Raw genomic sequence first — 24,617 nt, 5'->3', positions numbered from 1 at the left:
AAAAGTCAAAATTAACATAAAGATATACAAGTAGCTAAATTAGGCCTATTTCTAATTCATTTGTGACCTCTTCTGTATCTCATCATAAGGAAATGACTACAGTTCTTGATTTAGCGATGTATGTGAACATCAAAGCTTTTGAATATTACTGTATAATTGTTCTCTGTTGAGTCAGTGTAAGTTAACAAGATCCCAACACTAAAATCCGAGGTGCGATTCCAAGTGGTGAATACAGCGCAGATAGCCTATTATGTAATTTTTGTCAAACAAACAACAGTACGTAATTATTATTTTTTCATATATGGTACATAAATTGATTCAAGTAAATGAAAGTACCAGGTATTCACTGTTTTTTATATATTGTTATAGATTTAGAATCGCAGGAGAGTTAACGTACTTTATTCTCTAAAATTAATTTGAAAATATTGGAATTGATATCATGATAACTTTAAGAATGTACGTCAGATATTCTTTAAACACATTTAAACATGGTTGTTGGACTGAAATAATCCAAACTTTTTCATATTCTGTACAGAGCACTCACTGTTAGGGCTCGTTGTCATTTCTTTGTTGAAATTTGCCAAAGGTACTCGAGGGCTACCTTCGCTAGCTGTTCTTAATTTTGAAGATATAGATAGACTAAGGGAAAAGCAACTAGTCAATCAACACCATCCATCACTGGTCCTTGAGTTGCTCTTGTTTCACATGTTATTAGGATTCAACTGAAACCATTATAACGCATCTACAATAGAAAAAACACAGTAGTGCTGGTTATTTTTGGGAGGGGATAACAGGGCGCAAACCATAGAACCTCATATTCACAGCCTTCAGTGTTAATTACTGGGCTACCCTGGCGTCTTCAATATTTGAACATTTATTTGTTCGTGATAGATTGCCATATACACTGTATATTGTTATATATATATTTCATAAATCAATAAAAATGTGTCTTAACGAGAGAAGCGGTTTCAGAGTTGAAATTAGTTTGCTTTTTAGTATTTACATAAATGCTTCTTTTGTGATAAAATATTTGTAACTGTTAAATTACGGTGAAAATATCAAATAAATTAGTAAATAAGAGTATAAAAAACGATTACTTGTTAAATTTTACTCATGTCTGAATTATATAAGACATAAAACATAGATTCGGAAAAAGATATATGTCCTTGAATACTTAGTTTTTCCTTATTCTTTAGTTACTTAAAATATCAGCGCTATGGTTTTCACTATTATACAGATTGTGCTAATTATTCCTTGTATCAATCTCTTGTCTTTGCATTGGTTTCTTTTCTTTGTCACTAACAGGTGTCATAAGATTCTCTTAAGATTCATAAAAAATTGAAAGCAAGCTCAATTCGCCTCGTGAAAATATTAGGAAAACAACACCGAGCTTTAAAAAAATGACCCTACGAGCAAACATCCCATTAAAGAGCAATAAAATTAAGCGACGCCTTGCGTGAGTCATTAGTACTATTGTTCTAGAACAAATTAAAGTTGACTCACTGCTTAGGCTAGTTTTCTTTTGTGTGCGTTGCTAGAAGTAAAGTAGAAGACATTGTCACAATGAGTTATCACGTTAGTTTTTGCTGCTGGTTTGTTTTTTCTGCCCAAACTACATAATGAGCTGCGCTCTATCTAACGCCGAAAATCGAAACTCGGTTTTCGGCATTGTAAGTCCGTAAATTTCTCGTTGACCTACGGGTAGACAACTACGTTAATGAAAAGCAGACTACTAATATTTTAATTTAATAATAAGTGCTTTAACATTTCTAAATATAAGCGTGTAATTAAAATCCATAATAAAATTAATTGGATCATAATTATTTCGTAAGCACTCTAAAGTTTAATTGAATTTATTAGAACGATATATGTATAATTATTTAGATATTTAAAACTTGTGAATTACTTGCAATGATTGAGGACCTTTAAATTTGTGCCATTTTATAAAGGGCAAAAACTGCATTTGATTTTCAAGTTTATGATTTTAGACTTCACTATGAAATGTAAGTTAATATTAGGCTTATTATTTTAATTCGAAATAACATTATTTTGAACATTGTGTTACTTGAATTAATGCTGCCTTTTATGCTTTTGTTTGTTTGTTTATTTAAAAGTGAAAATTCTGTTTTTGCAGGTAAACTACATGTTAAAATTCAAACACCATAAAATATAATTAAATGTTAAAGTAGAATGCAGTTCCAGTAAACACATGTTAGTTAATATTAGGCTTAATGTTTTAATTCAAATGATATTACTTTTAAAATTATTTTTCTTAACTCATTGTTACCTTTTATTTTCGTATTTACAAAATACATATACCTGTATATTGTTACCTTTTATTTTGGCTATATTATTTTCGTTTGTACGTTTAAAAGTGAAAATTATTTTTTTTTAGGTTAAATACGTGTTAAATTTTAACCAACACAAAATAGAATTAAATGTTAAAATACGATGCAGTTCCAGTAAACAAATATATGAAACAATGATAACTCAAATACACAAGTAAAGTTAAAACATTATTGTTTGGATTTCAAAATCAAATATTACTGGTTTAATCCTGATCTTGACATGAATTTTACACTTTTTTATTTCTGGTTAAATTATAAGGATTAAAAACTACCTTTTCAAGTTAATTACAAACAGAAAAGGTGATTTGAATGTGGTAATAAGTTACCAGCAAATCCTTCTGTTTATCTAACTACTATAGGTATTGTACCAATGACCTTATTCGATATTTAAATAAACGCAATTTCTAAAACTAGGGTGTAAGAAAACGTTTTGAAACATTATAAATATGGGGATCGAAATTTCGTTATTACCTGCACTACATGTATTATGTACAAACAATCCTTTGTTAGCAGTTTCTTGTTTGAAAATTATCAAATGTCTACTGTAATCTGTAAATGTCAGGAAAAAAAGGCAAACATCTAAATGTCTTTCGCAATTGTATAGTTAAAATGTTTGAGAAAAGTAGTGTATATAAGATCAGTCCTGTTAATTTTGTTGCTTTATAAATGAGTGCATATGTTCTTAAAAACTACAAATCTTACAGGTGAAATATTACATAGATTTTTGAAGAATTATTCAGTATCGAAAATTTAAAGGGGGCTGTTATATGTGTCTGTGTACAACCTTTGAATCTTGACTACACGATTAAAGTACAATATATATGTTAAATTGTTGTACTAAACAAGTGGATTTCAAAACCCCTTTTATTAGATGATTCTATGGAGCTAACTTAGGTATAGTTTCATATGAAAGACACACGTGCGCAACTTTGGCCATCTGCTTGTATTAGTTTAAGAATCAGAAGAGGTCACGTGCTTTGTGAGCAGTGATATTTGCCGGAGGTCTCACCCCGGGAACTCAGGTTTTCTAAGAAACTTATTCACTCCTCACATAGTGAAACTAATACTATCCATGAAACAACAGTACAGACAGTAGCCCATTGTTCTCTTCCAGATCTGCTTTTACAATTACCCTAGAGAACTGTTTCCTGCAACCTGCTGTGAGCTAATGGCTCTTCCTAGTTTAGTTTAATGGCCAGTAACCTAAATAAAGTCAATCAGTGGTCAGTGATCTTACGACGATGGACTCTATAGTTAATAAACTGTATTAGAGAAAACAAACGGACCATACTTCTTACACGTTTCATGGATTTCTATAGTCGATAGTTTAGGGGCTACAGTATTGCTTGAATAGAGTTTAACAAATAATGTTCTTTCTCTTTATTTTTGATTCTGTAATTAAAATTTCTCTGAATAACAAAAAGTAATTAAGAACAGTTATTTATGGCTTATTTGGAAACTTGTTAATTAAAATAGAAAATATAGTAAAGTCCATTTTGATCATTACTGGTCACCAGTAGCCAATAGATCTATGTGAAAATGTTTCTCAGAACGGCTGGTATGGGTATTAACACTTTTATTGATAAGGAAAAAACAACGTTTCGACCTTTCTAGGTCATCTTCAGATTAAGAAAAAGAGAGTTTCCAAGTGATCGTTGCCGGACACATGTCTTAGGGCCGAGAGTATAAATGGGTGCGGGATTCTAGGAGGCGTTGCAGGTGGATGTTAAGTTATTAATTAGTATAGGTATAAAGATGTTCCTTTATATTGGTTTAATTTTGGTTTTAGTTGCTGTATAAGTAGGGCTTCTTTGATTTTGTGTTTGTTTATATTTGTTTCCCTACTTAATATCTGGGTGTTTTCTATAGTTATATTGTGTTTATTTGATTTACAGTGTTCAAAAACCTGTGAAGGTGTTGTTTTGTTTTTGTTCTTTGAAACTAGTTTTCATTTTTCTGCTTGTTTCTCCAATATAGAAGTCGTCGCAGTTGTTGCATTGTATTTTATAAATCATGTTGGTGTTGTGGTTGTCAGTTTTTACGTAGTATGGACTTTAGTTTTGTACCTGGTTTTTGAATAAATTTGGTGTTTACTGGAATGTTGTGTTTTGTTGTGAGATTTTTTCCAAATCTTGGTTATCTTTTCGCTGATGTCAGGAACATATGGTATGCATAAGGTTTTGTAGCTTGTTGTATCTTGGGATTTATTGTTGTTTGTTTTTTGTTGATCTAGGTGTGTGCGTATAACTTTTTTCACGGTTTTACTGAGGAAATTTTTTGATGTTGATGAAGTGTTGTTTTATTTTGTTGATTTCATCGTTAATTTTATCTGGTTTTTGTTTTGTTTCATGTGCTGAGTTTCAGGGAACGTATAATCCAGTATGGGTGATTTTTCTGTAAATTTCTGTTTTGAATTGTGTATCAGTTCTAGTGATTTTGAGGTTAAGAAATGCTATTTGGTTAGTTTTTTTCCTGTTAACAGGTGAACTTAATGTTGGGTATATCGGGTTAACGTGACTGAAAAACCTAAGCGTATATTCTGTAGATGTGAATCCAGAAATTGTATCATTAGCATACCTGTACCAATACAGTGGTGGGTGTAAGGCTGAATTGATTGCTTGAGATTCAATCTGCATTATAAAAATGTTGGCTAGAATTGATGACACGGGATTCCCCATACTTAGACCATTTATTTGTAGGTAGTTTTGGTTATTGAACATAAAGTCAGTTTTCGTGGTAGTAAATCCTATAATGGTTGCTAATTGATTGTTGGGAGTGTATCAATGGGTTTGGGTCTTGGATATAAAGTTCTAAAGCTATCTTGCAGGCTTCAGTTGTTGATATTTCTGTGAAGAGAGATTACATCAAAATTGGCCATTAAGGCTTTATGGTTTAGTTGATTAAGAATATATTTAAAGTTAAAAGAGTCTTTGAAAAAAGAGCCAGCTGATGTTATATATTTAGAAAATGCCCACGTAATATATTTACCGAGGTTATAGTTAAATGATTCATTGGTCGACATTATGGGTCGTAGTGGACAATCGGGTTTGTGAGGTTACACGTGCCATATAGTTGTGGTGTGTTTGAGTCTGTCTTTCGTGGGTAAGAATAAATGTTTTTTGAGATTGTGTTGGTTTTTTCATTTGTAATAGTATTTTGTTTAATTGGTTTTCACGTGTTTTTGTTGGATTTGTGTTTAGTAGTTTACATTTGTTTGTATCTGATAAAATGTTATGCATTTGTATTCGTTATAACTACAGCATTGTCTTTATCTGCTTTTAGAATTTTGATGTTGTTGTCTTGTTTTAAGTTATTTATAGGATTAATATCTTTTTGTGTAAGGTTGTTTTTTAGTTTTCTTTTCTATGAAATTATTTTGATAGTTTTGTGTGAAAATTCTTTGCAAAGGTTGTTTAAGATACTGTCTTGAGGTGTTTCGGGGAAACAGGTGTTTTCATTTCTACCTGGAAAGATAGGTTGTTGGTTGTCGGTGGAATTGTTGTGGAAGTTTGTTTTGAATTTTGCAGAAAGCTACACAAGGGCTATATGCGCTAGCCGTTCCTAATTTAGCAGTGTAAGACTAGAGGGAAGGCAACAAGACATCACCATCCATTGCCAACTCTTAGGCTACCTTAGTTTATCTAGTTTCTTGTTGTTGTCACCTTAGTTTATCTAGTTTCTTGTTGTTGTCACCTTAGTTTATCTAGTTTCTTGTTGTTGTCACCTTAGTTTATCTAGTTTCTTGTTGTTGTCACCTTAGTTTATCTAGTTTCTTGTTGTTGTCACCTTAGTTTATCTAGTTTCTTGTTGTTGTCACCTTAGTTTATCTAGTTTCTTGTTGTTGTCACCTTAGTTTATCTAGTTTCTTGTTGTTGTCACCTTAGTTTATCTAGTTTCTTATTGTAGCGGACCTTCTTTTCCTTGTCATTCTTATTATTGAGTTGATTGATGTTGCTTTGCATGAGTCCATAAATGTCTGGTTGAATGTAGCAGGCCAGTTGGTAGTCTAGATTCGTATTTTGTTTCTGTAGGTCATTTAGTTCTTTATATTTCGAGTTTAACATGACTTTTAGTAGTGTTTTCTGTAAATTTTGGATAATGTTTGTACACTGGTTAAAATTCTTCGATAGTTTTATCTTAACAAAACTAGGGATTAATTTTTCCTATCTCCACTGTTGGATGAAATAAATGTCATTTCTTCTATTGATGATTTTTGATTTAAGTTCTTAGTTTTGTTAAAATTGCACAAATGTGTACGGTTAACAATGGCAAAATGTAGGTAGGTTCAGCCATAAATGAGTTTAAACAAATAACACAGTACACAAAAAAAAAAAAACACAAAAGACTTACACTTTTCGTATAAACGCCGTGGTGAAGTAATTCTTGATGACGAGAAGTTTTAATATCCATACTAGCCGTTCTGAGATACATTTTTATTTCAAGTGGGTTTCTCGTCATCAAGAGATCTTGTGAAATATTATGTCGTGGTTTTATGGAGAGTTCGATTAATAAAGATCAAGAACATACGTCAGTGTCAACGACCAATACTAACTTTTGAATCCATTCTAACTTTGGTTACTATAAGCCATTATTAGCATCTGGTATCCACCGATAGTTCAACAGTGTTGTTATTCATGATAAGGCACGAATATACGTCAATATCTCTACTCTTGAATATCGTTAACATTATTTTGCAATACAAAAGCTTGGCTCTATAGCTTTATTTACTGAACATGTAAAAAGCTCTATTGATTTTGATAGGACGATGAGAAAAGTTAAATTTTTAACTATGATACTTAGAAAGAGAATTCATTAATTCCTTTTTTTTTTTCTTGCATGGGTAACTTTACTTTCTTGTTTAGTTTTTCGTCAAATTTTGGTGTGTTTTCATGTCTCCTTATTCTTTACCTTACTAATAATCAAAGTGTTTTCGTATCATAAATGTAAATAACTTAACTGTTGTAGAATAAATTTCTTTATTGCATTCCTGTATAAATTATTGATGCATTGTATGTCTGAGAGGTCATTTAGGTTGGCCCGGCATCATCTGGTGGGTTAAAGCGTTCGACTCGTAATCTGAGGGTCACGGGTTCGAATCCCTGTCGCATCAAACATGCTCGCCATTTTAGCTGTGAAAGCGTTATAATGTGACGGTCAATCCCACAATTCGTGGGTAAAAGAGTAGCCTAAGAGTTGGCTGTGGGTGGTGATGACTAGCTGCCTTCACTCTGGTCTTACACTGCTAAATTAGGGACGGCTAGCGCAGACAGCCCTCATGTAGCTTTGAGCAAAATCTAAAAAACAACAACAATAACAAAAACAAACAACCCATATGGCACATAGTGAAAGATTTTAAAGGCAGTAGTAGACACCTGCATTTTTGATTTCTCTGCCAAATTACAAACATTAAACGTCGTGCTATAGCAATATTTTACGACATATACTGTGTTGTTAAATTAAAAACCGTTGCATTTTAACCTCATACACCCGTATTTGAGAAAATTGCAACTGTGAACTTTAAGCAAGTGAGTTCAAATGTTAGATAAGGCAAAAAGAAAACCATAATTAAACAATAAACGTAAGTCCACATGTTGTTGTTTTGTCTGTTATGTTACGTTTCTGTTAACTCACGATGTAATTAAGATCATTTATTTATCTTAACCTGGTAATAGCACAATTTTGTTCATATTTTTTGCTTTCTTGCTTTTTTTTATCTTATGACGAATTTAAAGATAAGTCATAGTGCAAGTAAAACACAGTTATTTATCCAGTCATGGTTTACGTTCTATGTGATTTGGTAATTTAATGCCGCCGCAAAACACAAGTATTCCCAATAATATTGATTTATTATTGGGTGACGGGCCATTTTAGAAGGGTAAACACAACCACGTAAACATTAACAGTTCTTATATATACATACATGTATATACAGCGGGGTTAACCCTTTATTAACACAGAACGAGATACCATGATTTCAACACAAACAACTCTATGGTCGTGTTTAAAAAGACAGTAGACGAAGAGATTCGAAGAGGCCATCGCCACCAGTAAGAATTCAACCCTTAGGTCTTGCCTCTCATCACTTTGAACTATTTCCCTTGATAGCTCGTGATGCAAGGACGTGTTTGTTCAGTGCGGAATTTAATCCGGTTCTTCGTCTTTCAGCATCGTTTTAAACGACTGAAGTTGCCGCCATGAAGTCGGCCTTGATCGGAAGTTTCAAAGGAGATACCGCAGACTAAGTCTTTTGACCACCCTAAACCGGAAACTTTAGAAACTTAGAAGCGTTAACAGTGACACCTGGTAGAACATTTTTAATTCTCGTGATACAATATAATAATTACATTTAATAGTGTGTGTTTACAGGAATACTGTTCTTGTTATAAAGTTGAACATATGTAAGAAGACTGCACCATTCAAGTACCCTCTTCAAATTAAAAGGTTTAACTCAAAAAAATACTTTGGGAGCGAACAAAATGTTACTCTCAAGACATATTTTAGTCTGACACAACATATGAAATTTAAGTTAAATAATTTAATGATTGATAAAACGAGTTTAACATAATTACAACATGTTTTCCTACTGCATTCGTAGAATTTACGCAGTATTGACGTCACATTGCAGACGCTTCGTGAAATCTTGAGTAAATATTTCAAGAGCCCACTGTAGGAGTTATCTTGCTAAGACGGTTTTCCACTGTAGGAGTTATCTTGCTAAGACGGTTTTATTTTTTAAGAGGGTGGTTGGACTTTCAAATGGGTTACCTTCAGTTGTGATGGAAACAACAAACTTCAAGGAGTTTGAGGGAAGGTTTGTTAAATAGTTGAATAACAGAACTAGTTTTTAGTCAAGTTTTTATAAGTAATTTTTAGTCTTTTTTGTGAGTAGTTTTTAGTCGTTATTTTCTTACTGAATGAGACAGCCCAGACAGACCAACAGTTTATTTACCAGTTTTCTTTGTTGTTTTACAGATTAGAAGTACATAATTTTCTCAGAATGAGGATTGCACACACCTGTTAAAATGTTAACTATGATTTGAGATTTTTTTTCATCCATCACGTTTTAATTAAAAGCAATACTTTGGGAAATAGTTACCATAAAATAAAGAATTTCAGAACAGTAATGTGTTCTTTTGTTTTACGGGTTTTGCTAGTGTTTCGAGAAAATGCTTTTATACAGAACTGCATACTCACATACACTTAAATATTATGTTTCTAAATGCATTCTATGAAGAATAAAGCGTGAATTCAAACTCAATTATTCCATTATTAGACTTTCTTGAGCTGTTGTACTATAAAGCATTTTTCATCTATTTCGAAACTAATAAACATCCTTAATTTTTGAAGCTTAAACACGTGTGGTTATGCGTCTATGTTTACCTTTGAGTGAAGGGTTCGCAATTTCGTCATATCTCTTAACCTTTAACGTCAAAATAACAACGCAGCCCTTCACTCCAGTTCACAGTTACGCGTGTCACTTCGTTACACAATTGTATAGGCTCCATTCAGATCGTAAGTGCCACATAATTGGAATGAAACTGTTCAGCAGACCCTAGGTAACTAACAACTTAAAAATCGAATGTAAAATCCAACTACAAAACTCGACACCAGATTCTGTTAAACTTGATGAGGTTAGAAATGTTACATTACGTTCAGTACTAAGCTATGAAACAGAATCCAGAAAAAGCCCACGACTGTTAGCTCTGTTTCCAATGGGACTGCGATTGGATGACGTCTATTATACCATTTGGTGAATTATTAAGTGGTTATTACAAGAAACTGCGTTAAGGCAGTCATTCAGTCAGAAAAAAAAGTTATAAAACCAGTATTTGTGGGCCAAACTATCTAATTTAAACACAGTAATTTTAGATTTATAACTATATCTACATGAAATATTACTCGTTTTTATTGCAACAATTAGGTTTAAGTCGTCAAAATGACTACCTTTAACCAAAAAGATGACCCCTCTGTTTAAACGTAAATTATGAATAACAAATACTGATTCACTATAAAGATTTATTTCTTTTTCATTGATTGTGTCATGAAAATAAAGTGTTACTCTAGTTTTGTAACGTGTAATATTTTGAACTGTCTGTAAAACTTTTTCACTTACATAGAGTGCGATAAATAACTACGTGACAATAATTTTACGTTTTCTTAACGTTTACCTGAAGTACGACAACCATAAGGTATTTTATAATTATAGCCTTTCTGTTATAGTAAGTAAAATGAAAAAAAGAGTAAGATGTTAAGATGTGCGAGCCCTTCTACACACGTGTATAACAATCGTTCGTGTGTTAGTTTCCGTTGTGCACACATTTCGTTCTAGTGACGTCACTAGCCTAATAAATCCTACAGCTGGATATATAAATGTATTTCTTACAGAAAGTGTCTGTAAAACCAAACTGAATAATTTCAGAAGAGTTGATATGTGTTTTAGGTACACGAAGTTACTAAAATACAGCGTCCTCTCACCTATAACGAAGATTTATCCCACGCACTTCCTAGGCTTACAAAAATTCTTAAAAGGACCTGAACTATAATTATATTATCAATAGAACTTTGATGTTTAATTATTTGCGAGCTCTATCTGATTCCCCGCCCCCATCTTTTCGGTATTCCTTCCAGTGCATGGCTAAATCTTAATACACTAGATATATTAATTTATCATCTTGAGACAGTAGTGGTAAAACAATTAACTGAAAGAGCAAGACCTCTTTGTCATACAAACAGTCAAAAGAAACTTCTTAGTGAGGATTGAGTAAAGTTTGTATTAGAGAATAAACATTAATAGACATATTTATTTCAGTTTGTCTGTTTTCTTAATTTCGCGCAAAGCTACACGAGGGCTTATCTACACTAGTTGTCGCTAATTTAGTAGTGTAAGGTTAGAGAAAAGGCAGTTAGTGATCACCACCCACCGCCAACTCTTGAGCTACTCTTTTGACAACGAATAGTGGGACTGACTGTCACATTATAACGCCCCCACGGCTAAAAGGGCGAGCAAGTTTGGTGTGATGGGGGATTTATTTCAGTACAATATGTCACATTCTGTTTAGACATCAATGTTTATTCTTACATGTCTGTCATAAACGGAATTCAGTCAACACTTCAACCCCATAAGTTACCTGGAATCACGAATTACAGTAATAAAAAAAGCTTTGTATCAAACAACGACAAAACACACATACTTACACCTATTAAATGCATTATTAAAGGAAAAGCCTAAAGACAGGTTATTTATGTTGCATTACCTTACAATAAACTAATGATAATCTCTAACAACTTTGCTTTTTGCCCCTTTTCTGTCAGTCTTGTTGCAGTGACACAAATAACCAATCTACAGGTCATGCTTTACCGAACTGAAACATTATGCACCATAATAAAAATATAAAAAGTTTGACATTCAGATATATAATATACAATAACCATCAATACGACGTGAAGGCGTTTACAAAACTTATGGTAAATTTATTACAATTCCCATTGGAAACTTTTTCTTAATCAAATTTCTTGGAGAACAATCAAATTTTACAACAGCTAAGGTAGTATCGGAAATGAATTCAAAGTAACGAAAAATTAGAAAGAGTTAATTGGTCAGTAAGTAAATGATAAAGAGGAAGAGAGAGAATTTCATTGGCTATGATCTTAGAGTGTGAAATAAAGGGCAGAAGCGATGGTTTACAGTGAACCAAACAGATTACTCTATTCACAAAGGTAACATAACTTAAACTTAACTGGATACTGTACTAGATGAACACAAGTATGGTTAACATTACTTGCTTCCACTTACAGTAGATATAAAAAAATATCGCTCTTTCTTACCGAATCAGTCTGAGATCAGCTAAACGTTGATAACTAATGTTTTCCCATATAAATGTTGGACCAGCGACCCAAAAGTATCATTCTTCGGGCCACTAATCCTCATCAAACCAAAAGGCAGAATCGGTCTAAATTTGGGATAATTTAGGTAATTGAAGACCAAAGGTAGACTTAAAAATGAAACCAAAGTATATAAATAGATTGAAGATTATTACATTATAATAATTTCGATAAAAAGAAAAGAAAAAAGAACAGTTACACTTTTGTATGAAGAGGTTTTTTTGTTTTGTTTTTATAGGTAGGGAGAGATGAAGACAAAAATCAAACAGACACAAGAACCAGCGTTCAGGTTACATTGATTGAATCCTAAATTCATGTTAAAAGCTAAACACAAACAGCCCATCATAGACAATTTTTCTCATTCTTAACATAGCCAGATCCTAACAAAGTTGTGCAACAAAATATCGTGTTAATAACTTGATAACAAACTACGTTTTACCGTAGCATTTAAAAGCTTTCACATACGAAATAAACATAAACAAACGCAAAATTAAAGAAGCTTTACTTATACAACAACTTAAGCCCAAAATAAACCAATATAAAGAAACACCTTTATATCTATATTAAAAATAATATCATAAATAATAATAATAAAATAAATAATATATAATTATATATTCAAACATCTAAGCACGCCCTCTACATTCCGACACTCAGTTACACAACCCCCTTCCACCATGTGGTCAGCTTCCGGTCAGTTACCTCTTTCTTTCTTTGTGAACCTGACGATGACCGAAGAAGGTCGAAACGTTGTTCGTTCCTCTACGTAAAATATTTTCTCAACCCAAACTAGCCGTTTCTACACATATAAAATACGTTTATTGTTTGTTAAACCTACTTCAGACTTGGAAAGTAAAGGTTTGGTTTATCGGATGACGCAAGGTATCTTAAGCTCTTTGTGCCAACCTAGACATCTATATGAGACAGGCTAGAGTGAAAAAAAAACCAAGAGTAGCTTTGCACGAAATTCAAAACAAAGCAAACCAAACAACATAAAAGTTAGGGACGTTAATAAACATGTTAAAAACACTATCGCTGCGGTATATAAAATTCATCGCAGGAGACTCACAGGCTGTTCATTGAAAAGTAAGGTAACGTCGCGTTAAAAACAATATTCAATGTAACAGAAAAAAGCATTGCTAACTCAGTTTGCTATCATCCCGAACAATACACAAACAAGATAGCTAATGTTCCACCAAAACTTTAACGCGAAAAAAAAACTCTTTGAATTTGCTATACTTCCCACAACTTCTACCAATAGAAAAGATTCCTTAACATAATTTATAACACCTACAGTTATGTGAAAAGGTTAGAACACCCTATAAAAGCCTGTGTATTTTTGTAACATTTTTGGATATATAGATATTGAATCTCAATTTTAACAATACTGAGAGATTATAGGAACATAACTGAACAATTAAAACTGCAGAAAAGACTTTTCAAGATATTCTGTAAATGTAATTCTACAAAAATGCATATTCTAACTGAGGAAAAAGTTAGGACACCCTACCCCCTCATAGCTAGTGTTATCCCCTTTCACTGAAATAACTGCAGTGAGACGCTTCTTGTAGCCATCTACCAGTCTCTGACATCGGTCTGAAGAAAGTTTGCCCCACTCCTCAATGCAAAATTCTTTCAGCTGTGAGATGTTTGAGGGGTTTCTTGCATGTACAGCCCGTTTCAAGTCACCCCACAGCATCTCAATGGAATTAAGATCTGGGTTTTGACTTGGCCATTCCAGGACTCTCCATTTCTTAGTTTTCAGCCAGTCCTTGGTGGATTTACTGGTATGGTTTGGGTCATTGTCGTGTTGCAGGGTCCAGTTCCGCTTCAGCTTTAATTTTCGTACAGATGGTCTCACATGATCCTCAAGCACCCTCTGATACACAGTAGAATTCATGGTGGATTCTATGACTGTGAGGTGTTCAGGTCCTGCTGCAGCAAAGCAGCCCCAAACCATGACACTTCCACCTCCATGTTTCACAGTTGGTATGAGGCTCTTTTCCCAGAATGCTGAATTTGGTTTACGCCAAACATGTCCTCTGTTTTCAGATTTTGGACTCATCTGTCCAAAGAATATTATATTACAAAAGTCTTTGTCTTTGTCTACATTCTCTATGGCAAACTTCAGTCTGGCCTTGATGTTTCTCTTAGAGAGCAAAGGTTTCCTCCTTGCACACTTCCCATGCAAGTTAAACTTGTGCAGTCTCTTTCTGATTATAGAGGTATGCACTTTCACATCAACAGTAGCCAGAGCCTGCTGTAGGTCCTGTGATGACATGTTAGGGTGTTTGGAGACCTCATTTTGCATCTTGCGGTCTGCTCTCGGCGTGAACTTGCTTGGACGACCAGACCTGGGCATGTTGGCAGTTGTTTTGAAAGCCCTCCACTAATTGACTATTTTACGGACAGTGGAATGGCTGATTTCAAAATCTTTTGGGATCTTTTTAACTCCCTTACCAGACTCATAAGCTGCTACAATTTTCTTTCTGAAGGCCTCAGACAGCTCTTTTGCTCTTACTATGGTGCTCACTCTCCCTTCAACAGTCAGGAGCACACCAAACTATATGTCTGAGATTCAAATAGGGCAAGCCTCATTCACAATGCTGAGTAACGACCTTCTAATCATGTGCACCTGGTGTGATACACCTGTGTGTGAGTTGAGCCATTTTAAGTGGGAATAAATGTGGGGGTGTCCTAACTTTTTCCTCAGTTAGAATATGCATTTTTGTAGAATTACATTTACAGAAGATCTTGAAAAGTCTTTTCTTCAGTTTTAATTGTTTAGTTATATTCCTATAATCTCTCAGTATTGTTAAAATTGAGATTAAATATCTATATATCCACAAATGTTACAAAAATACACAGACTTTCATAGGGTGTCCTAACTTTTTCACATGACTGTATAGGTGTGGGTTCGAGCAAGAGTAATTGTCAGTCAAATAACTCCTCTAAAACCAATATACTCGCAGATTCATCACAACTGAAAAAGTGAATACTGTGAGATAAAGAGGCTGTATTATCGAGAATTGAGGATATTTCCAGAAAAGCGAGGAAGTAAGAGTCAGTGTGAATGGTACTGCATCCAGTAACACTAACAGTGAGGTTACTGCTTAGCATTAATGTGATTCAAAGTAAATGAGGTTGTATATAAATCTACATGATTAATTTATCTGAGTTAGATAATTAATTAATTAGCCTGAGTTAAGTAGTTAATTAATCATGTAGAGTTAGGTAATTTGAAGTTGCTTGTAAAAATAAAAGTGCTTATAAAAAAGAAATTAATTGTTTTCAAACTGGTTTGTTTGTTTGTTTGTTTTTGAATTTCTCGCAAAGTTACACGAAGGATATCTGCGCTAGCCGTCCCTAATTTTGCAGTATAAGACAAAAGGGAAAGAAGCTAGTCATCACCACCCACCGCCAACTCTTGGGCTACTCTTTTACCAACGAATATTGGGATTGACCGCCACATTATAACGCCCCCACGGCTGAAAATGCGAGCATGTTTGGAGCGAAGGGGATGCGAACCTGCGACCCTCAGATTACGAGTCGCAGGCCTTAACCCACCTGGCCATGCCGGGCCTATCAAATTGGAGTATCTCACTTCTTGCAGTCACAGTTCGAAATAGTAACCAGTCACGGTGGGGTGAGATGGTCATCAGAATAGAACTGATTTAATGAAGGATATCTGGATACATTGGACAAAAGTAAGACTAAATGACCTTTTCTTTGCTAAAAGCATAGCCCAAAAGTTATGACACCATAAAGTGACGACAACTGTGAGATAAGAATCATAGTTTTACATCATAATACAAAACACAAGTAATACAGAAGATCAAAGTAGTGTAGCGTCTCATAATGAATGACATATTGTCCAGACCAGTGTATTATTGAATGTACTTCCACCTCTGTGAATAACTTATTATATTCTTCCTAGCCATCAGATACAAAACGTACTTTTACAATTGTCACGAATTTAGAATAAAAGTTAGACGAAGTAAAATGTTAAAAAAACACTCCCAAAGGGTGTTAGCAATGCCTGACTATCTGATCATCATAGTGCAAAATAAAAAAGGTGGGATAGTATATATATTTCTCATTAATTTTTCATATTTTTTCTCCTAAATTTTCTTCGCAGAAGGAAGGGGCACTTAAAATAATTTAATCCATTGATCCTACGCTCTGGCGTTCTGAAAAGCAATGAGGTTGAAATGATTGTTGGTAAACAATAGAAAATACTTCAATTTCTGTTTTAGGTTCATGTGGTTTGTTGGCCATAGGTACCCATCTCGGTCAATGCAATAAGTTATAGTCTCTATAAAAATGTTAAAAGACTGATGCCCAACAATGGCAAAATCAAGTCCTGAAAAAAACAATGAAAGAAGACTAATCTTTTCCCAATATGGCACAATCTTGAATGGTACTGTAACTTGCCACTCATTCACATGAGTGTCGGAAAATGAACAGTATCATATATAGTGCCACCCAAAAAGCGATGAAAAGAGACAAACGAAACAGATGGACAGCACTAAACATTTATTTTGAGACATCATGGCACTATAATATAATAGGCAGGAATAATGGTTCGAGTAGAGGCCTTCCAAAAACTACCCTTTACATTTATATCATTATGTTCTCAGAATTCCTTATGTGTATATATTTACAAAATATTCAAAGACAACAATATCTTTCCAATAAATACAAAAAACAAACTGTGATCATTCAGCCATTAGAGACAAGGATGGCGACAATCTTAAGTATTCCAGGAAAAGTATGGGAAAATGATTTACACATCCAGTGGTGTATGAGTTAGTACAGAGAGTAATGGCTTACAAACACTTCTACACCCATATAAGTTTATTCCTTACAAACCATATCTTTTTATACCAATGAAAACGTTCAAAGAGAGTGGGTATTCGCAAATTTTAAGAATGTTTTTCATAGAGAGATACAAATAGAATGGTGAAAATAAATTAGTATATTATTGTCTTATTGGTTTTAGAAACTTCATGAAAGTAATTGTTGTCATTTAAAAGGAATAGTGAGTCTGGAGGTGATACTTGGAAGGTTTATCTTTTTACCCAAAATTATTAAAGATTTTTTTGCATTGTATGAGACAAAAAGAGATAGGTGAAAAATTATTATCCACAACCTTATGCAGCAATTCCAAATATTTATCGAGACCACAATGTTCCTGTATGCAAAGAGCATTTAAGCAGGATGTTAATGCTCAGTAGTACTTTATGGTGATAGGTATTAACATGAAATAACCTTAACTAGGTTACTGGTTTCTGGAACCAACAAAACCTTAATGCAGGGTTAAATACACTCATACATCAATGTAACTGTAATTCAGAATAGATATGGGCGCTTTTCACATCTTGGCATAGCATTTGTTATTTGTTATTTTGATACTTTCCACTTCCTTCTTTATCTTTCCACTTATGGTTTTGAATGACAAGGGTGTGAACTTTTGTTGTGAGCACATAGTGGTTTTACACTAATAGTCAGTAAGAGGTCTACAACAGAAGGTCTTGAAATGCTCAGAATGTTGGCACTTGGAGTATCTAATGGGATTTGAAATATGTAACCAAATAAGTTAAATCAAATATCCTATCTCGAAATTAGTGAGATAAGATGGTGAATAAAAAGGTAATACTGAAGACTTTAATTCTTTCATATGTTTCATTACTTATGTAAAAAACTCCATCTGGCAGTTATAATACCTTAGTACCTTATTTCAGAAAGTTTTTCCTCTTTTTAGGTACTCAGAAGATTGGATTAGATAATCTTCCCGGAGAAGTTTAATGTGTTAGGGGGTGATCTTCGAAGGGAATTCTCTCTAAGGTCTTGGAATCCAAAACATTGTTTTTTAGTCTAAATATTTTACAAAGTAAGTTTCTTGAATAAATGTTTGACATACTTAGGAGAACAAGCGAGTTCCTCTTAAGTACTTCTGAATAAATAGTATTGACATTTTACCAAGTGATTTGTCAGATTACATCTTGTTGCTAAAGGAATGAAATATGTTGTTGCTTACAAAAAAAAATGTTAAAATAATACAAGTAAAGTCTTTAGTTTACAGTCTCTTCAGGGTTATACTTGGTGTTTTAGAAGTGAAAGTTTCCAGAATAACGAAAGAAAATATTGAGCCTATTGATCTTGGCACTGGTATATTCTACGAGAAGGGAACACGACGACTACGTCATACCAACACACACAAAGATGGAAAAGTTCATTAAAAACACTCTGTTGACCAGCTAACTGACCCTTTGGGGCTACTAGTTCATACATATTCAAAGCCAAAGAAGTATGTCAACTCAGATATTACACCAGTACAGCTACGTTAAACCAATAGGATACGCTCCTCTCTTTCACAGTTCACTATTCTAAACAAACTTATTGGTAGATGATTAAATCCTAGAGGAAAAGGGATGCATGATAAGAAATTTACATGGAGTTTCCCATCACCAGAAATGGGAATCCATGTTGAGAAGTTATTTAAAGCTGAAATAACCTTGCATAACTAGTTTTGATCTTAAGAGATCAAGGTACACAATATAAAATTAAGGTGTAGAATGTACTTATCCTGTAGTGGAACTCTGACCTACAAGTTTGTTTATAACTTATGACATCGTAAAATTGTAGCATTGAAATATTAGAAAATAATTACATTGTTGTAAATGGGAAACTGTGAACATAATAAATAATTATACTACAAAAACCTGAAATCCTATAAATAACAGGATGCTAAACATGTAAATGTGAATATTCAAATTTACTTTGTTGAGAAATATTTGTTTCCAAGATCAGATCCACTGATAATAAGAATTATGCACTTTGTTTGTTTTAGAGCAAAACTGACTTTTTAGCGTTAAATTCTGAAAACTTATCGTTGTCTCACTGGAGAACAGAATCGCTTACAAACTAGAAATTTATAACACAAACTTTTAACACAAAGAATTCATTGAAATGACTATGCAAATGTGTGAAGGAAGCACTTGTAACTGTGTCATCAACATCAGTTAAATGGAGATTATTTAAATTATCGTGGCCATCACTGACTGACTTTTCATCTCTATACCTGAGCATGCTGGTCCTTCTAGTACTATAGTGGTCCATAAGTGATAACACACGTTTTCAGATTATTAATGTGATCTGCACTTCAAGCGACCATTGAATTTCATAAATTGGTGTCTTGAGTTTTTGAAGAATGAGGTATACTCTAATCTGTTTGGTACTGGTATAATGCCAGTACATATCATAGCTATACCTAGCCACTACAACTGAACAATTTTTGCGATCTTATCGTAACCTGTTTCCAATGTAGAGCTGTTTTCCCTATTTCTTATTATGCATATTAGATCTAAAGGAAGTTTAACTTCTTTTTAGCATGTTATCAAGCTCGGAAAACAACTAACAGATAATTATTCTGTTGTCTTGTGTCCTCTATAAAAATATGAGAGAGAATTTTCCCAGCCAGTAACCTACAGCGCTTGCTTCACAGTTTGCATTGTTTGTTCAACCAGTATCGAACTGACGATGATGATATGAATTATATTCCCTCATCATACACAAGTACATGCTCTGTGCTATCTTGTATCCGTGATAGCACTGCTTGAAATGTACTATCGCTGGCATTTGTGTACAGTTAATAAATAATAATAACTTCCAATAAGAGCAAATTATAAGCTCAGAACAAAATTAAAAATAATCTAGGTCATCAGTTGTACATCGATAGTGAGGTTTAGGATAAGATAACATTAGATAAAGTACATTTTAGCAACTGGAACGACTTCTTATAGTTCCCAGTCCATTTGAAATGTACCTCAACTTTAGATGGCCACAAATATTCAGTTAAGTCATACAAAATAAATAAAACTCTCAACTTCCTATTAGTCAAATACTGTACGTAATTTTTCATTGCTTTGACCTTAATATAATCAGTAAAAACACCACCCAAGACATTCTACTCCTGTGTGCCTAAATGTATACTTTCCTAACTTAATTTTTAGTCCTGTTTCTCTTATTCTCTGAAACGTTATCTTTAGGAGTTAACCATCAGTTTGATGTTTTTCACTAAGTGATTTATTTCAACACTGTCTACTTACTTATTTCCGGAGGGAAGCTTCAACGGTTATTTCTTTACTGGGTGCACATCACAACGTATACATGGGTGCATGTTTGTTATGTTTCTAGAACCTGAAATACAGGAGTTTACCGAGTTCAATTTGCATACGAATTTACATATAAGTTGTCACTATAATTTTCTACCAGTTCATCAAGTCTCAGTTAATTATATTGTAAACACAATAGAAGTTCATAATAACTGGAATATATATATATATACTCATTTTAGAATTTTTTTACACTTTGATGCTTGGACAGAAAACGGTGTGTTTCGGGTACCTAACCTCTATCCTGGATTCACTGGCAATAATACGTGAAACCGGGCACATAGTTTAACACGAAATGCTGCTTGTTCACCCTTTAAATACGTTCCTGTAGTCTTAAGTTTCTGAATTGCACTCAGTTACTTGGCCATTATTTAGTGATTTTACCCTACATCTAAAGGTCTTCTCTCACACAGGTTATATTTAAAGGTAATTCGTAAAATAGGTTCATCTATTTCTATAATGAGGTAAGTTCTGTAATTCTGGATAGATATCATTAAGTTCAAGCCAAAGTTGAGCTTCTCAGCTCCTTTAGCCAAAACGAAGTTCATATTTATTGGCTTGAATGTTGCTTTGCTTGGAGTGCTTAAAATACTACAAAGTCATCTAAAGCCCTAGCTGTTTCACTATAAATATAAAACCCAACCTAGCATCTATATGTACATACGTGCAAATTCATGCTCGAGCCAATTCGTATTCATAAACTACAACATTCTTCAACATAGAAACTTCACAGTGTGAACCAGGTCAGCAGTGAAATCCAGCTTAAGATCAGATACTTTGAGGAATCTCTAATGTCTTATAGATTTCATAGCTAGTCACTAACCCTGTTTTTTATTGCCTGATTAATTATTTTGCATCCTTCGGGTAGTCCATTTTCCATTGTCCTAGTTTACCACGGCTAAAGCAAGCATCTTAATTTACCCTGAAATGGTGATATATATCTTGATGCATTACTGTCCGGTAAGTATAACACAATACTGCCTTCAAAAGCTGGCTGTAATAGCTAGCTGAACTACAGTAGTGACAACTACTGGCTTCTTAAATTCAAAGATTTACTTGAAGTTACAGCTTCGAGTGTCACTATCACTGTCACAGCTTCTGTAAGCATAAGAACGTCCACACCCTTAAGCCATACCACACAGGTTCACTTAACAAATATTCTATGACTCCATCAATGAGGATATTTTTTGTGGTCTATCGCAGCATTATTCAAATGTATCTTGCCAGGTAAATATCATAAATTATTAATTTAAGCTGCTAGATTTTCAGAAGATCATCGGTCTCTAACCATGAACTTTGCCCTGTAGGTTACTAAAATTTCTGCTAGATAAAACTTGTAACGCAACTGTTCCGCAACTGGATCCCAAAGACTGAGTTACAAAAACGATATTAGGCTTTGTATGGCCATGTGGTTGAGACGCTCGACTCACAATCTGAGGGACGCGAGTTCGAATCACTGTCTCACCAAACATGCCGCCCTTTCAGCTATGAGGGTGGTATAATGTGTCAGTCAATCCCATTACTCGTTGGTAAAAGAGTAGCCCAAAGGTTGGAGGTGAGTAATGATGACTAACTGCTTTCCCTCTAGTCTAACAGTGCTAAATTAGGAACGGCTAGCACAGATAGCCTTCGTGTAGCTTCACCTGAAATTAAAACCAAACACAAACAGTATTCACTCTACTCCAAACCTATGGCATTATACACTGGCTGAAATGATCTATTCAAATAAGTCCCCTTGAAAGGATAACTAGGGGTAACTAAGTGAAGTGCTTGTTGGAGTGTAGAGCTACCCCAGGCTCAATAGCAGATTCTTACTCAGTTCAATTCCAACTTCATTTCGGTCACAATTTCTTCCTCACTTGGCGAAGAGACTCAGTTTTTGTTGCCTGTAAAAAAACAACAAAAGAATAAAAATGCCAGATAACAGAACTAGAGAAGAACGTTTTGAATCACCCATCTTGACTCAATCTTAGTTTTAACCATTGATACTGTGGCAATTTCCTTTGGATTACGGAACTTATAGATGATCAGCTTCCCAATAACAAGAGGAATACAAGCTCTGGCCAGGTAAGTGTGGATACTGAAAGGTATATGAGATGGTATTATGAACTGAAGCAAGCCACAAATGGATAACAAAGAGAAACAGGTCTCTATAGTCACAAAAACGTAAGATAAACAACAGCCATTGATGTTGATACTTCATTAACTGTAAAAATAAAAAAGAACAGAACCAAATTAAACTTGTTAGCTAAAACGGAACTACCGATTAACTTCGTTATAAAAACACAATAATGTCAAAGAAGACAAAAATAGACTTCATACTTGAGATGGTACAAGTGTGCTTCTACTAAGAGTTTTGAAATAAAATTAACTTGACATTATAATAAGACTGAATGTAGATCACATTCACAAGTTACTCAAAACTACAGAACAGATGAAAAATAACATTAACCTCACCACAGATCAATCAGATACAAAGTGGTTAAACACGGGTGTGTTACTTTCGTAGTAACCTGTTATGATGTTGAGAAGTTGTGTAATCTGAAAACAAACCACAGTGACTTATTCTGCTCAGAAATTGTGAGATTTTGAGATCAGAGGTATATATGTATTGATAATGGAAGGTCACGAGCAGTATGTTATATGGGACTGGGATACCTGAAGGCACTCACTTTACTCAAAACACTAAAATTAAGGCGTTATTCCAGAATCTGTGAGAATAGGATTATGAATGCTCACAATAAGAATAGCCACTGATGTTTTCACCTTTTGAAGACTCATAGACAGCTCCGTATTTAAATATTTTCACACCCTCTCTCCTAGGATATTTTTACCACAGTAACAACGATGTTTAAGTTTTACTAGTTCTCGTTACAACCAAGTAAATTCAGACAAAGCTGTGTTAATTTAGCCCTAAGCGTTATTCTATTTGGCAAAAGCCAGTTAGGGATGTTACCAGCTGTTTTGCGGAATAGTTGTGTTGTACCCTGCCCTACCTTGAGTGTCACACATGGAGCAGAAGTATTACCCGATAATTGTGATTGGTCAGCTATAGAAAGAACGAAACTGTGAGAGATGTTTTGTCACTTTAAGGTAGATATGTTTCAGCTTCGACCACTGGAATTCTTTTATATTCGTCTCGTCCTTCAGTAAGAAAAAAACTATAGTCGTTTTTGCACAAGCTAGTGCAATCTCTTTTATTTCGCCAGCATAAAGTCAATTACGTTTCTTTTTATGAATCAAATCTTTGAACATTTCGCTAAAGGTTTAAAGTTTGTTTGTTTTTAACCTGTAGCTGGTTTTCACTTACCTGATGTACTTACTGATAATATCATATATTTATGAAATAACAATTAGGTTATAAAGCATAAACAAACCATGTGTCATGCTAACTAGCATAATGTTCCCTTTTATTAAAGTTAACTTGAACTGGCAATAAAACTTCAAAATGCAGTCATTTGAAAATGTATTGTCCTTGAGTAATTCTTTATTTTTTATCATACAGTTCCTGAAAAGATTCTTTGTTTTAGCCAATGGGTTCTGTGTGCTTTGTTCACCTCAGGAAATTAAATTAGTGTTGCAAATCCATAAACTTTCAGCCGAATAACTAATGATGGGGGGAGGAGTTCATCTTAATTTTACTTCGAAGTAATTGCTACAGAAAAAAATCAGTTGCGTTTGAATCAATATACATGTAATTAAATGAGAGAGTTCTGAGATGAGTCTAAAACAAACTTACATAGACTTCAATAATCGTATTAACAATATCACTGATGATACGCTAATGTGACTGAATAGTTTATTCTCTTTCTACAAACTGACCCAGGTCATTTCAGTCGCTATCATAGCTTGCAGTAAGCCAACTTCTCGTTTAGTAGGCATAGCGCCCTCTTTAGTCAGTTATTACTATCGACAAGGATGGTTTCATTCAATGAGAACACCAGCTGCACAAACAAACTTGACGCTGTCACGACGCCCCTCCTGTTCTGAAACTCACACACAGACCGGTAACAAGCTCTTGGTCGATGACAGCTAGTTTCCTGAACATTTGATCCATCACCATGGTCGCGAATAAGTTCAAATTTCTCCATAGCTTCATAGTGCATCCTTTTTCTCACTTTCGCTATTTTTTTCTTGTTACTTTGTGCCCATTTTGGGTTTAAGCCCGATTCTTTGTAGCGAGATCTAATAACAAGAGAAAAATTCAAAC

At 34.0% G+C, this 24,617-nt stretch overlaps 1 protein-coding gene across 18 annotated transcripts in view; it reads right to left on the bottom strand.

Annotated features, from left to right (window-relative positions):
- Nucleotides 1-24,617, bottom strand: part of LOC143258622 (uncharacterized) — a 105,105-nt gene that overhangs the window by 40,175 nt on the left and 40,313 nt on the right. For 6 of the 18 annotated variants that reach the window (XR_013032426.1, XR_013032433.1, XR_013032435.1 and 3 more), the window contains one exon: nt 20,342-20,432. The exons of 1 other annotated variant lie outside the window; for it this stretch is intronic. Coding sequence is in view for 1 of the 17 variants with exons in the window: in XM_076517846.1 (XP_076373961.1) it covers nt 24,304-24,592 (289 nt within the window). In the remaining 16 variants the exon portion in view is untranslated. Of the gene's footprint in view, nt 1-1,503; nt 1,696-8,194; nt 8,605-20,341; nt 20,433-22,222; nt 22,294-24,019; nt 24,593-24,617 lie in introns of those variants that run through there. 11 more of the 18 variants (XR_013032427.1, XR_013032422.1, XR_013032425.1 and 8 more) reach the window with 7 other exon arrangements.

The sequence above is a fragment of the Tachypleus tridentatus genome, chromosome 8 (assembly GCF_004210375.1).
Source record: "Tachypleus tridentatus isolate NWPU-2018 chromosome 8, ASM421037v1, whole genome shotgun sequence".
In the NCBI taxonomy this organism is placed as follows: domain Eukaryota; kingdom Metazoa; phylum Arthropoda; class Merostomata; order Xiphosura; family Limulidae; genus Tachypleus; species Tachypleus tridentatus.
The sequence above is the reverse complement of the archived record's forward strand: the minus strand, read 5'-3'. Positions and strand labels throughout refer to the sequence as shown.